Source organism: Apostichopus japonicus, chromosome 2 (assembly GCF_037975245.1).
Source record: "Apostichopus japonicus isolate 1M-3 chromosome 2, ASM3797524v1, whole genome shotgun sequence".
Lineage (NCBI taxonomy): Eukaryota > Metazoa > Echinodermata > Holothuroidea > Aspidochirotida > Stichopodidae > Apostichopus > Apostichopus japonicus.
In genome coordinates, this window is record NC_092562.1 from 27,627,495 (window position 1) to 27,641,616 (window position 14,122).

General features: G+C 35.8%; 1 protein-coding gene across 7 annotated transcripts in view; it reads right to left on the reverse strand.

The window, feature by feature from the left end:
• LOC139984666 (uncharacterized) overlaps positions 1-5,942 on the reverse strand; it is a 53,272-nt gene extending 47,330 nt beyond the window's left edge. For 2 of the 7 annotated variants that reach the window (XM_071998688.1, XM_071998665.1), the window contains exons 1-3: positions 5,840-5,940; positions 2,739-2,824; positions 2,005-2,322 (exon numbers count right to left, since the gene is read on the reverse strand). In XM_071998688.1, the coding sequence (XP_071854789.1) occupies positions 2,005-2,322; positions 2,739-2,824; positions 5,840-5,898 (463 nt within the window). In that variant the 5' untranslated portion in view covers positions 5,899-5,940. The other 5 variants (XM_071998680.1, XM_071998696.1, XM_071998710.1 and 2 more) reach the window with 4 other exon arrangements.
• Between the last annotated feature and the right edge of the window lie 8,180 nt (positions 5,943-14,122).

Here is a 14,122-nt window from a genome sequence, read left to right on the forward strand (position 1 = left end):
TACTGCATCACACAATTTGATAAATACAGGTTCTACATTTCTGAGCTGTCCATGTTATGTCAGGTGTTTTGTCTGATGCATGCAAAAACAATGAAAACTGAAGAGGTAAAATGTGTAAAGTTGGGCAATCCAACTGTAGATCCTTTCATAGAAAATGGACAACGATGCAGAAAATTTATTTCTCACCGAATAAATCAGCTATGTATAAATGTAAAAGAGTTCTATCTCCAATAGAAAAATATCCATGGTCATGATATGAAAATTTGAAGGCCATTGTGTCAGCTATCACCAGTTTAAGTTTGTTTCTTGGGAAAGTTTCTGGCTGAAAGCATATTGTTTAACATAGAGTATATACATGCTATAACTTAATACTTTGGCAAGCGTACATGGCTTTTTTTTAGTATGGTACCACATCATGTACAAGCATACTCTAAAATATGGGAGGTGGAAGTTGTAAACTATTACCGCTCACTGGGAGAGAGACAGCCGATTTTATGATCATGTCAGGGCCCTTGTGACAAATTACTCTGCCTAAAAAAGCCCATAGATTATATTGTTTGCACGGGGTATCCAGGTACCAGAGTACCCACCCGACGCGATACTACCCGGTTCCTACTTTATTACCCAAGTCCGACGCAAAGTGTGACTTTTTTTCGTTTTCTTTTTGCATACCGATTGTTAGGCAAGATTTTCCCATTGACTTAGTTGTTAGGCTAATGGGTGGTCGAAGAATACAGTAATATTGAAAGTATTCTGACATTGATATCATATAACTGCGTCACAATTTCAGCGAATAAACAGATGGTTAGGCTAGATTTACCCATTGACTGAGTGTAGTATTAGGCTACCATGTGAGAGAAATTGAAAGAATTCTCACGATTATTATTCTTTCATTCGTTTATTTCATAGAAGGGAAGACTGACAAGGAAACTTGCAAAATGTTGCTAATATGGATTTACAGACGGGGAAACTAAAAAATAATAATCGCAATTGGTTTTTAACTAAGCTTTCATTTCAAATGCAATCTAATTGCAAGAATCGTGCAATCGCGCGGATAATGCGAACCCTTGGCCTGCATAATAGTAGTTGTAAAAACTGTTTAAGAGCTAAATAGGATATTTACTGTATATGGTCTAATCCAATAGAGGTGGAGAGCAAACATAAGCAGCGGCGAGAGTGCAATGTTAGTAGTGATGTAAATTATATGACGTTATTAAAGAAACAAAAGCAAATAGAAATTATTTAGGAAGGTTTTATAGCTTATCTTAAACCTATTTGACCATGAAAACATTGTCAGTGAAGAATATAAATAATTTAGTATACATCCAATATATTATTTCTTGAAAATAGCGATAGACGAGGGTAAACATTTTTTTCGGGTACCTGGATACCCGCCGGGTAACGGCTCTCGGGTACCTGGTTACCAATTTTTGGACATGTGTAAACACTAATAATGGTTTTCTTTAATTACTGTCTGAACTTTTGAATTACCTAAACTTTGTATTGCCTCAGTAATGGCATACCACATTAAAGGGGTCCGTCAACCATGTTCTTTGGTTTATATGACATTTAAAGGTCTTACATTGTGAAGAAAAACTGTACCAAAACAGTACTAGGAAAATTCATGGTCTGTTTGGGAAAATCCTATCTTAAAGTTTGCTCTAGTTTCTGTTATAAAGTCATTTAAAGAGCTTTAATCCTTTATAGTCAGCCTTTACAATACTCAACTCCATTACAGTGGGTAAATGATGGTAATAATTCAAATAAAGCATAAACATATAAAGCACATGTTCCCTTATGATGCAATATTAAGACTTGATAAAGTCTTCAGTTTGTGAAAGAACATTCAAGTATGTGACAAATATTCCAAATGGAATCAGAATCATCTTAGCTGTTTGAGGAAGCTATTCATGCATTATATATATATATCACACAGACCAGTAATGATGGTGCGGTTTAATACTCCTTCATGACACTACAGCAAAAAGCCTAATCATGACTTACCATCTGATCTCATGAATACTCCTGTTACATGAGTGGGTCTTCTTCCTGGTTTGTTTGCTCTGCATCCAAAAACACCAAAACTGTTATTTCGGCTATGCTCCAATTCAACTTTCCAGTGTGGATATGCACGACTGTCTCTAGTTGGGCGCGGAGGGTCAGGGTTATTGATGTTCCACTTCTTAGTATTCCTTGTATTGACCGCTCTGAAAGACTGCACAGTAGCTGCCCTCTCTGGTTCACTCAAATAACACTGATATTCTGAGTTTGGACTTTCAGAGTTAAACTGTCCTTTCAGTAGCATGGTCATCCTCACTTGTTCTATGGTAGAAAAGAAAGTATACTAACAACTACACCATGTCATATTCCAATATATATGTTGTCATTAAAGCTAATAACTGACCCAAAATTGCAGTCATGTTATTTCAAATTCCTGTAAATTAACTTTGTTTCTCATTTGATATTTTAGAAATACCTAACAATCAATTGGACATATTGAGGGTGTCAATACTGTATAACTCAGAAACATCTAATAGCTTTTTATGGAGGCTGTGCGTAAGATTGCATTTTAAAATATATTACACAATGACCTTGACCAATATGTTTAGTGTGTTATTTATAAACAAACTTACATTTAACTCAGAGGTAAGAATTTAAATATTTCTTTAGAGAAGTACGGATTGAAGGGAAGTATAATAACAGCATGAATGATAAAATATGTACACTGTGTTTGTTACCTTCTTGTCCATTACACAGAGCTGTGAGACACCACAGTGGGAAAGCAAATGCAATAGTAACAGACTTTATTTTCATTGTGATGAATCTGCAAAAGGAAGAGTAAATGCTTTCAGTGAGTTAAGAAACTATGTCGTAGATTCATTCACTGCAATGATGAATAATTTGCTAACACGATATTTTGGTGTTCAAACTATTAATATATTAATTAATGATTCAATAGCCTACTGGAGATGGTAGGAGGATATTGAATCATTAATTAATATCTGGTGGCAGTATGACAGTGTGATGTTTGATTAATACAGTTGTGTTAGTCTACTCTTGTACAAATATTCTAGGATGTCAAATAATGGTCAACCCATGTTCATAATTCATAAGGCTTGATCTACTACCCTCAAGGCTGCTTCCTGTTTGTTTTCACTCCAATTGTCTAATTGAACTCATAACCTTGGCAAAATAAAAAATATTGATAAGTTGTAAGTTTGGACTGGTGATGTTTATGTCAATATATTCTCAAAATAAATTGCCTCATTTAATCAATAAGTTTCTTTCATCATTATGTATTGCATATTACACATGAAAGAGGTAACATTTACTTGTTAAAAATTGTTCTTTTGAAGCTAAATGTTATTTATTTTTTCAGTTTCTGCAGGTCTCTGCCCAGAGTCTCTTCATACATACATACACATTGTGACAGTCTATTGATGGAGACCAAAACCTACATAACAAACAAGCTTGTGTAATTTTGCAAAATTGGCTGAAAAAGGCGCATAATAGCCCTTTCCCGCTTTGTATTTATTTAATATCTGCCTGCAAGCAGGAACCCCAGAAGAAGCCTCATATTGGCTTATCAAAGTAGCAAGCTGACCGAAGTCAGTCTCTTAGAACATATTTGAAGTCCATGATTATGAATTGTCAATTTCAACAACAATGTAATTGGACGACATACATTAATCTTGGAGTGACACGAACTGGGGACCTTATGATTGAAAGGCACCGGCGTTAACCACTGAGTTAACACTCCACTTTGATATTGTTCAGGAGGGCATTCCCAACGAAAGAATTACGAGTTAACATAGATCCCAGCTGAACACATAAATACCATAGATCATACAGTACAGGCTATATGCATTGCATTAAATAACAAGAAACAACATAATTATACATGCATTGCAGTATGAAGAAATGTAGGAAGTCCTGCTATATTTATGTAACTTGTGTAGAAATTCAAAGTCAAAAATGTACCAATGGCATATTGTTGTTTGACCATGCGTTCATATGATATGTTAGTCATTATCTAATCGACCATCCATTATTACCAATGCGATATATTAGTTATTTTCTAATCGACCGTTATTACTCACTGTATAATATCACCTGTCATATGCTTGCAACCTACATACCCTGGTCAGTTTGTGACCCTTCCGGACTCCTGCTGAGTCTGCCTTATTTATATCATTATATAATATAAGATATGGATGAGAAAAGTTGTTATATGGGTACTCACCAAGGGAGACATGGAATAAATGGGGGAGTGGGGTGGGGGTGGGGGTGGACTCTGGCAGTTGTGGCCCACCAATATAAATTTATGGAAATGCCCATCCCTTACATATACAGTCCTGCTAATCATTTTCCAGTATTTTACAACTGGTTACCTCATTTGCTCACCTACCTGTAGGTCAATGAGGGGAGGGGCATTTTGGGGGTAGCTACTGGCAGGGGTACCCCACTAATATAAATTACTTGAAATGCCCATCCCTTACACATGAAGTGATACATATCATTTTGCAGTAGGTTTCAACTGGTTACATCATGAGCTCACCTAGGTTAAGGAGGGGGATGGGCATTTTGGGGTCTACTGGCTGGGGTACCCCGGGCGCTAATAGAAATTTCTGGAAATGCCCATCCCTTACATATGAAGTGATACCTATCATTTTCGAGTAGGTTTCAACTGGTTACCTCATGAGCTGACTTAGGCCAATGATGGGATGGGCATTTTGGGGGTCTACTTGCAGGGGTACCCCACCAATATAAATTACTGGCAATGCCATCCCTTGTATCTGAAGTCCTAACTATCATTTTCCATTAGGTTTCAAGTGGTTTCCTCATGAGCTGACCTAGGTCAGCCGTGAGGGGTCAATTATTGATGACTGGCAGGGGTACCAATTAAACCACCATTGGCGATGGCCAATTGTTGCTATTGGGGCCATGTACCTGACAAATTGTACTTTCTTTGATGTGGTTACCATGAAAGCTGATCTAGGTTAGCTTTTAGGTGACGTTAAAATTGCTCTCCCAGCCACACCCACCACAGCCGGTTTGCCAGTCGAATAGTTTCATATACAGGAATGCACTGTCAACATTATGATGTACAAGGCAATTGGTACCTTCCCAGCTAAGCAAACCCTCTGGGCTCCCAGTCTATTTCTTAGGAAACTTTAAATCTTGTAAACTTAAGGCCCTCCAAAACCAAAAATAAGGCCAAGAATATACAGAATTTTACTATTAATTTTTAACCTGTTATTCAATTCCATAATTTCAAAGACAATGCCTTGCTATAGTAATGACATGAATCTTTACACTGTAGACTAATTGCAATGGTCATTACCTTTCGCTAGAACTTGTGCTGACCACCGTTCTACTAGCCTTTAAATTTAAATAATTGTCACATTAAAACGTAAGGTACAGTAAACTATTGAGTATTGGTTGAAACATCACTTGAGTGGCTTCTTAATAATGCCTTTGACAGCTTACCTTCTCTTTATTACTCCGTAGTCCTTTAATCAGTAAACAAAAGGAGTAAATTCAATGAGTGAAAGTGTTCCAAGACTTGTAGAAGTCCACATATATGCAGTTCCTAGCGCACTCTCCAAGTATGTCTACTGCTACCGAAATTGTTAGTAAGTGTACAACGCGTACGTTAATGTGTAAATATACTGCATGCACTAATCAACAAGACTCCAGGAGAGCATTGAGGCATACTGCTAAACCAGTAGGAAGGTCCGTGACTACCTTGCCTAACAATTTCAAGGTTAATCACTGAGCATGTCGGAGCGACGAGACTCAACTTACTACTAATACTAATCAACAAAGAAAATGTTACCTCCGTAATGTGTGAACGAGCGTTTCAGATCTCATGGAACGCCATTTCCGCACGTACATTTGTTCGTTGTTTAGTTGTGTGATAAGTCAATTATGATACAAACAGTACATGCAGTCGCAACGGAGTTACACGCGATCGGTATATTTACATGCAGACGCAATACAAATTCAAAGGGCGCCATTTAGAAACACATACATGGTTATGTTCTAAAATGCCATGTACTCGACAGATATGCGACAACAAGGTTGAATTCTTACTCTGGGCATATTTGTATGGAGGATAGTCAGGATATGACAGATCTATAGTAAGCTATACTGGAACCCAGTGTTGTGAGAAGTGTTGTGAGAAGAAAAGGTATAAAGATTCTATATATATTTAAAATTATGTATCTCCACTTGACACAGGAAATAAATGTACGAGGATATGTATTTTTCCATCCTTCGTCCGAACTAAGAACATCACTTGATGACACGAGTCGTATGATTATCAGTTTTATTTAGGATTGACTAAATATAGTTTAACCTTCGTTTTCAGGTGCTGAGAGATTGGTGTTCTCACATGCTCTACTAACGTGTGTATTGTCATGAAACACTGCACGTATGTTAATAACTGTGTACATATTCCTCCATTCACCTAATTCCAAACATTATGAAAGTTCTGACACGCTTGTTTTCCTAGTTAGAACTAAAAAACAGTGTGTAACAAATGTAAGATTGATGTATAATTCATGTTTGTTCAGACTATAGCAATGGAGAGCAAGGGCGGCGGAACCGGGGGGCACAGGGGGCACGTGCCCCCCACTTTTCCTCAGGTTAAAAATGTGCCCTTTTTCTACATAAAAAATTGAGGTGTCTCAAGTTAGCAAGAGGCCACGGAACCAGAACCGGGAAGGGCCGTTTCCGGCCATCTGAGGGGTTTGCAAAACCAACAATTTTCTTGTACGCTCCGCGCCAACCGATGGTGGCGCTCCACTCAGATAGTCGTGCATACAACTTTGCAAATCCTGGCTACGCCCCTGACTTTTAATGAATTTCTGTGGGTCAAACTCAAAGCTAATTCGAATGGAAGAAAAAATGGTTAACATATTAACAAGAAATAAGCTCTAATTCGGAAGATTCCTAAATTAGCAACTAGCATGATTTCACCTCATTTTGTTTCAAAAGAAAACCATTTCCTTGTTTCCCAATTTGCACATTGGATATTGCAGTGCTAGTATGCATATTTTCCTTGAGGGGGGGGGGGGCGGGACGTTGATGGAGTGATGTGTATACGCAAATAAGTTGATACAATAAGAGTTATCAAGGGTACTAAATATAAGGCTGCATCAGTCCAATCGAATTTCTGCAAAGTGCCCTTTGATGTCGGTGCCCCCCCCCCCCCGATTAAAAGTGTTTCCGCCGCCCTTGATGGAGAGGGTGAAATGACGTCAGGCTAACTACTCACACACTGAGCGAGTGAAGCCGAAAATATTTTGATGACGTAGCGTGCTGTTGGGAAAAAGATCTGTGTGTACAATTTCTTCCATACATAATTCACGTGCGGTCCGAGGAATTCTTCGTTCGATTCCTAACTGCATATGTGTGGCTAACAGAAGAAATGTGATCGTCTGGTTCTTCGAGGTAATGTGGTCATAGTTTTTTTTTTTTTATTTCAGACGGAATACGACACACAGGGACCGTAACAATTCAGAAAAAGGGGTGGCCATCAATGCTCTCTGCGATTTAGATGTTGCAAAAAACGCCCTCACTTCACAAAACTTTTTCCAAATCATCGTCAAGGAACGCCCAAAGTGCCAAAATACTGACATTACACAGCAAACAACGTGACGTCGTGTCTTGTAGAAAAGTGGTAATGATAACACTGCCTCTTACTGCAAGTGTCGGTAAGTTTAACAAAATTTCCGTTTCTGGTGTTTGGAAGCTATTTTAAGTTTGCTTCTACACATTACTTTCGTATATGTAACCAAATGTGTGTTATTCATCATTTTTGTCTTCGAACATGTGTTCAAATTCTGAGTAGTTAAATAAATACATTACATCAGAACCGAATTTTGGTACTATGTGACTGACTTGTCTTTATATTGTGATTAAGTTAATTGCAAACATGGCTGATCATAAATCGAGCAACTTATTTTGCGATAGTAAGTCCGCAATAAAAATTAATGAATGGTTTATAAACCTATAAATACAATACAAGCCTAAGTCGTACAAGTTACCGAAAGCCTTATGATAGAGAAGGAGCGGGAAAAGGAAAAGGAGAAAGAGGAGGAGAAGGAGAAGGAGAAGGAGAAGATTTCTTTTTCCCTAAGACAGTTCTAATGAAAGGGTTTCAAGATATTCATGTTTACAGTCATTTTAATTGTTCATTAGATGCTTTAAGACTATGATAAAAAATATTAAATACTGTACATTAAAAAGCCGGACTGATAACTGTGTTGTCAATGGTCTACAACATATCAAAATAATTCAGTGCTCTTTATGGATATAAGAAACTAAATTAGTGATGTAATTAATGTAGGGGTAAAATTAATTTATGGCCACTACATAACGAAGTTGACAAATCTCCTTTGACCTTTTACATACAACAAATTATAGAATTTGTGCAAAGTGTTATTCGTTGAGAGTAAATGCATAACAAAGTTTACCATAAACTACTGTTTTGTGGTCTTGAAACAACCTTCAAGCTGTTTACATCAAGCTGCTTCTCATACTATTCAACATAATTAATTAATCCTGTAGTCGAGGTAATGTATATATATCATAACTGCGTGGGGCTCTCCAGCAATGACCAGACTCAACAGTTGGCGCTGTCATACTAGTCCTAGCAGAACCGTAATATACGGCTCTGAGTCATGTCTAGTTCTGCAGAACTTTACAAGCTGTAGTCTATGACTTCTGATAATAACGAAACCGTGTGTTGATCCCTAGTAGGATACACAATTATGTTCATAATTGTACAAAGAGGGATCTCTTGAAGTTTTAAGGCAAGCTACCTGTATCTAACTTGTATTTTCAAAAGCCTTTTTTTTTCATTTGTTGAAACTACATTTTTGAACATTTGAGGATTGCACATCTTGGTACTCGTGGTAAAGTTTATCTCTTGACAGCTCTGTAGGAATTAGGTCATCTGGTTCATCAGATTTTGAAGTTATTTCTTGGTACGTATGTGAAGGTCCCTCTTCGGACAGCTCTTTTGCAATAACTTTTGCTGAAACATCTAATTTAAATGAAAGATCTTGGTACTCGTGGGAGATATCATCCTTTGTTTCCTCCGTAGAAAGAGTTTATTCTGGGTCATCTGAGGAAGAAGGACACACAATATGAAACAAACGTCAGAATCCTTGAACATACTGTCACTAAATTGTCAAATGCTCTGAAAAGATATTTCATATTTTTGGCTTATATGAACATCATTAGCAACTAGTTTATTGGTTACTCGTTACTATAGTAAGGACATCATTCAAAGATGCTTTGTCTTGATTACTCTAAATTCAAAACTCAGCATACATTTTGAGTGTTCTAGTTTCCATACAGTTTCTTAAGCCTAGTAATGGTAGCTGTGCACAGTAACTGAACCATCAAGTGAAAGTATTCCATTTAACTATAATATCAGTTCATAACAGAGTGAACTGGTATATATTTATTTCCTGGTTCACTGTTTTGTAATGTCTAATTGGCTGGCCTCGCTCCATGTATTTGATACTGAATGAATTCTGGAAAGGAAATGCTACAAATTTAGCCCTGACATAAAGGTGAAATGTAATTTTAAGTACTACGTCATAAACTGTTACATGGTCAATAGTTACTTGAACACAGACGTTGTGGTTTCCAGTAGATGAATAAATGTTGGGGGCTTTTGGTTAATTTCAAATGTCATTCATTCTCAGCTTGTAAATCAGGTCAGTATATGATTCGGTGAGGCATTGTTTTGTCAGTTTAGCTCATCTATGATATATATTAAAAAACTCTGGACTATTTTGCACCTGAATATAAATCTAAGCAAGATAATCTTAATGATGAAAGTTCTCTTAAATAGACAGCATCCAACCCATTTCCGGGAATTGGGGTCGTATTTGACCCCAACTCATCTTTGAATTTTAAAAAAATTATTACTCAGCCATCTTACATCCTACAACATTCATTTAGGTATTGAAATGTATCTAAGACCATACGTTTGTGTATAAAACAAATAAAAAGGGGGGGTCACTGTGATTTTTTTTAGTGGGTGGGGCTCAAAGGTCAAAGGTTAATCTGAAAATGACGTAATTTGGCTAAAAATCGATGTTCGCTTCAACTAAATCGTGACAGAAAATAAGAGTTGAACAACCCCCCCATTATCTTCTGTTGTATTAAGAGCTTGAGGAAATGGTGCCGTGTTGGAACATCTATCAACAAAATGACAGATATTGCACGTACTTTATTACTATTGAGTACGGAAGTTAGGTACTTGTTTTGCAAACTTTAACATCCGTTACAAAGTATACACTGTACCAATTTTTAATTAGTTTAAATATACAACTCAATCTACATAAAGCACCTCTACAATGGCTTTGCTGGAAAACATAAATTATTTTATATCTTTCACGGATACTATATATAACTACTGCTTTAAATAATGTACATTACATTTGCAATTTTAAATCAATTCCATTCCATGCGAGTTATGCCAGTGAAAGAATGTACATACAAACACACCAAGACACACACATATATATATATATATTTATATATATATATATATATATATGTGTGTGTGTGTGTGTATTTATATATATATACATATATATATATATACAAATATATATATACATACAAATATATATATGTATATATATATATATATATATATATATAAATATATAGGACATCGGGCTATACATGCATTACAATAAATAACAATCTGACATTGTAATGCCTCAAATGAATGAAGTGATTATGTAAACATTTTATTTGATAAAAAGCTTAGTTTTCTTAGTTATCGTGTTCAAATGATTGAAAGTACTACCTTCTACCAACCAGAGAGTCAATCAAGAATGCAAACAAAAGGATGAGTATTGCCCCGGCTACAAGCACCACGTAAACCATTGATATCGATGCTTTTGATTCAAATAAATCTGATGAAATGTCGAATTCAAGTGTCATATCTGTAATTAAAAAATGATTTGCAACAATTTGCAAAATTAATCATTTCCATGTAAATTAACAATGTAACTTTCCAGTTAATGAGAATACGTTGTTTGGATTGCAAGTAAATTTGTTTTACATTGGTCTCAGATGTCTTTGTTTCAATACTGTACCTTCATTAATTTTCTCTGGCACGATGGTGTGGATAATTAAAAAAAAATCTTTTAGAATTAACTTGTTATTAAGGTAGGCTCATGCCTCTACTAATATTATTAAAAAAAAAATTATTTCAATGTTAATCAATTTAACATGTGACAAATAATAGTTTATTTGCTCACTCAAATTGTAGTGCTTAAAAGATCCTGAAGACAGAAGCTACCTCTTTAACAAAAAAATGTGTACTGTGTGTAATATACTATGAATTAACTTGTTTTTTTAATTCATAAAAGAAGGGAACGCCACACATGAACCTTCTAGCCATCTTGTTAAAATACAGCTTTTCTTTTATTCCAGACATATTTTATTGTTCAGTTCTTAGCAGGAAGGCAGCATTTATATCATAGACTGTCCTTTTTGTTTTTGTTAATGACACATTAAAGTAGATTTTAAGTGTATTTTACTATTGGTAATAGTAAGCTGGGTCATGTTTTACATGAGTGACACGCTTCTGTGTATTAAAACTTTTAATCCAGGGAACTAGTAAGAGCTAGAATAGTTAAGTTGGCTATGTAATATGAATGTGCCAGCATCTTGAGACAGTTGTATGGGGTAGAAAAGGCTTGGGTAGTTTGAGAATGCTATAGAATTGCTCAAAGTGTCCAGGGGATCCTAATATCTGCGCTAATAGATTACGACATATTTTCTTTACAATGGATTAGCAAATTCTTGTTGGCTAATTTAGAGCAAACACCTCGCTCGTAGCTGAGAACTCATGCTGCGAGAGTCAAATGATCTCTATGTGTCTCTCTTGGTAAGGCGCCTGATTTAATTTTCCATTTCAACAAATGGCATGAGATAATTTCACTTATAAAAACCCATATTTGCCTGGGGACCTTAGTGTTGGGAATTTGGAATTCATCGTTGGCAGCAGGTGTGCTCGGGAAAGCTTCATTAGGGCAGCAGTTTGATGGCAGTATTGGTATTGGATGCTGCGTGTATCCCTGCAGTTGTTCCACTGGCCTTGCCATGGGACGTTTAATGTGATATCATTGTAAATAAAACTTTGACATAAAACCTTTATTTACAGTACACATTATTTGGTTGAATATTTTGAAGTGCCGTAAAACAATGTTAAAGGGATGCAAATTCAGCCAGCACTTTGAATACCCTAGTTTAGAAAAAGTTCATGCAGTGTTATTTTGAATTAAATTATGAAGGAGGGTTCTTAAATTTCTATGAATTCAGATATGTTACCTCCATGCCTGCATTATTTGTGGCATGTATGTGTTAAGTTCACACCAATTTAACAATCTGAACAAGTATAACAATATCGTGAAACACTGTCTTACACAATCTGTAAGTTTAAGTTAAGTTCCATTCTTAGAGAAATCAGTTGATTTTATTTTAGTACTCATAAGCAGTAAATTACTCTAGCATTTAGATATAATTTCAATATTTAGATGCAAATGTTTCATATTCTATATAGCATTGTCAGAAACTTGGTGTTTTAAACTTTTAAGATGACAAAAAAAAATAATAATCTCTAACAATATTGCCCTGAGAATTCACACCAAAACGAAGCATGTTGCATCTGAGTAGTCTATGTTTGAATTGTAATTTTAAGTTGTCTTACAATAAGATAATTACTTGATGTTTGTTTAGATTTAAGTGGTATTTCCTTCAGAAAAATTATACAGCGTCTCAACATATTGTGACTTTGACTTACTTTTGTGATTGAACAAACATGGAGTAGCGAACCAGGAAGAAGTATAAGAGGGATTGTAAATGAACCCTTCACAAATAAACTCACACCAGGAAATAATATATGGCTATGTTATGAAACATAACTTTCAAGATATTGTAATACAGACATGTGTTTGATGCCATATGCAATTTGCAACACTGAAAGGGATTGTGCACAAACATGAAGTGAGTTTTGACAAAGTATTTTAATAATGAAAGAATAATATCAATTCTGTTCAAAGTTTTCAAGCTACTAACTGCAAGTATTATGATTATAATTTCTTTCAAGATATTACCAACGATTTATGGGATCAGAAACTTACCTTGTATCATGTGAATGCTAGGTCTCTGAATAGTAACTTTAATAATTTATTATTATCACTAAGATCCGTTAGGCATAATTTTTCTGTTATCGGTATAACCGAGACCTGGCTTGGTAATCCTAATACTTTACATACTCTGTACAACATCCCTGGGTATAATATGGAACATGCCTCTAGACAAGGGCGTGGTGGAGGGGTTGCACTATATATCAATTCATCTCTTAAATACAAATCTCGTTCAGATTTGAGTATATTTGTAGAAGGCGTATTTGAGTCGACTTTTATAGAACTACAGGCTTCTCATTCGCCAATCATCATAGGGGTTATTTATTGCCCCTCCGGTGTTAGCGAAACTGTGCTTGACATGTTCTCTACTTTATTTATTTCATTGAATCGAGAAGACAGGAGTTGTTTCTTAATGGGCGATTTTAACTGTAATCTCTTAATTACATCGGAAAACATCGGTAATCAGTTTATCAACCTTGTACACTCTCACTCTTTTCGTCCACTCCACAATTTGCCTTCTAGGATAACGTCACACTCTGCTACACTTCTTGATGTAATTTTTACGAATAGTCCATCACTTTCATCTACCTCGGGCATAATTTGTGACGACATTTCGGATCATTTCCCTGTTTTTACTATTGTTGACATTGACAATGTTAAAACTAGTATTCCGTCAATTACTTTAAGGAGGCACGTTAATCCAGCAACTATACGGTTATTTCGGTCTGCTATTGAAAACGAAACTTGGCAAGATGTCTTTTATGGCAATGATGTAAACGTTGCATTTGATCAGTTTAATAAAATATTTAGTAAGCATTTAAACAACTGTCTTCCGTATGTTCCTAGTACAAAGAAGGGTATTAGTGACAAGAATGACTGGATGACTCCTGCCATCCTTAATTCTTGCCGTACAAAGAATCGTCTATATA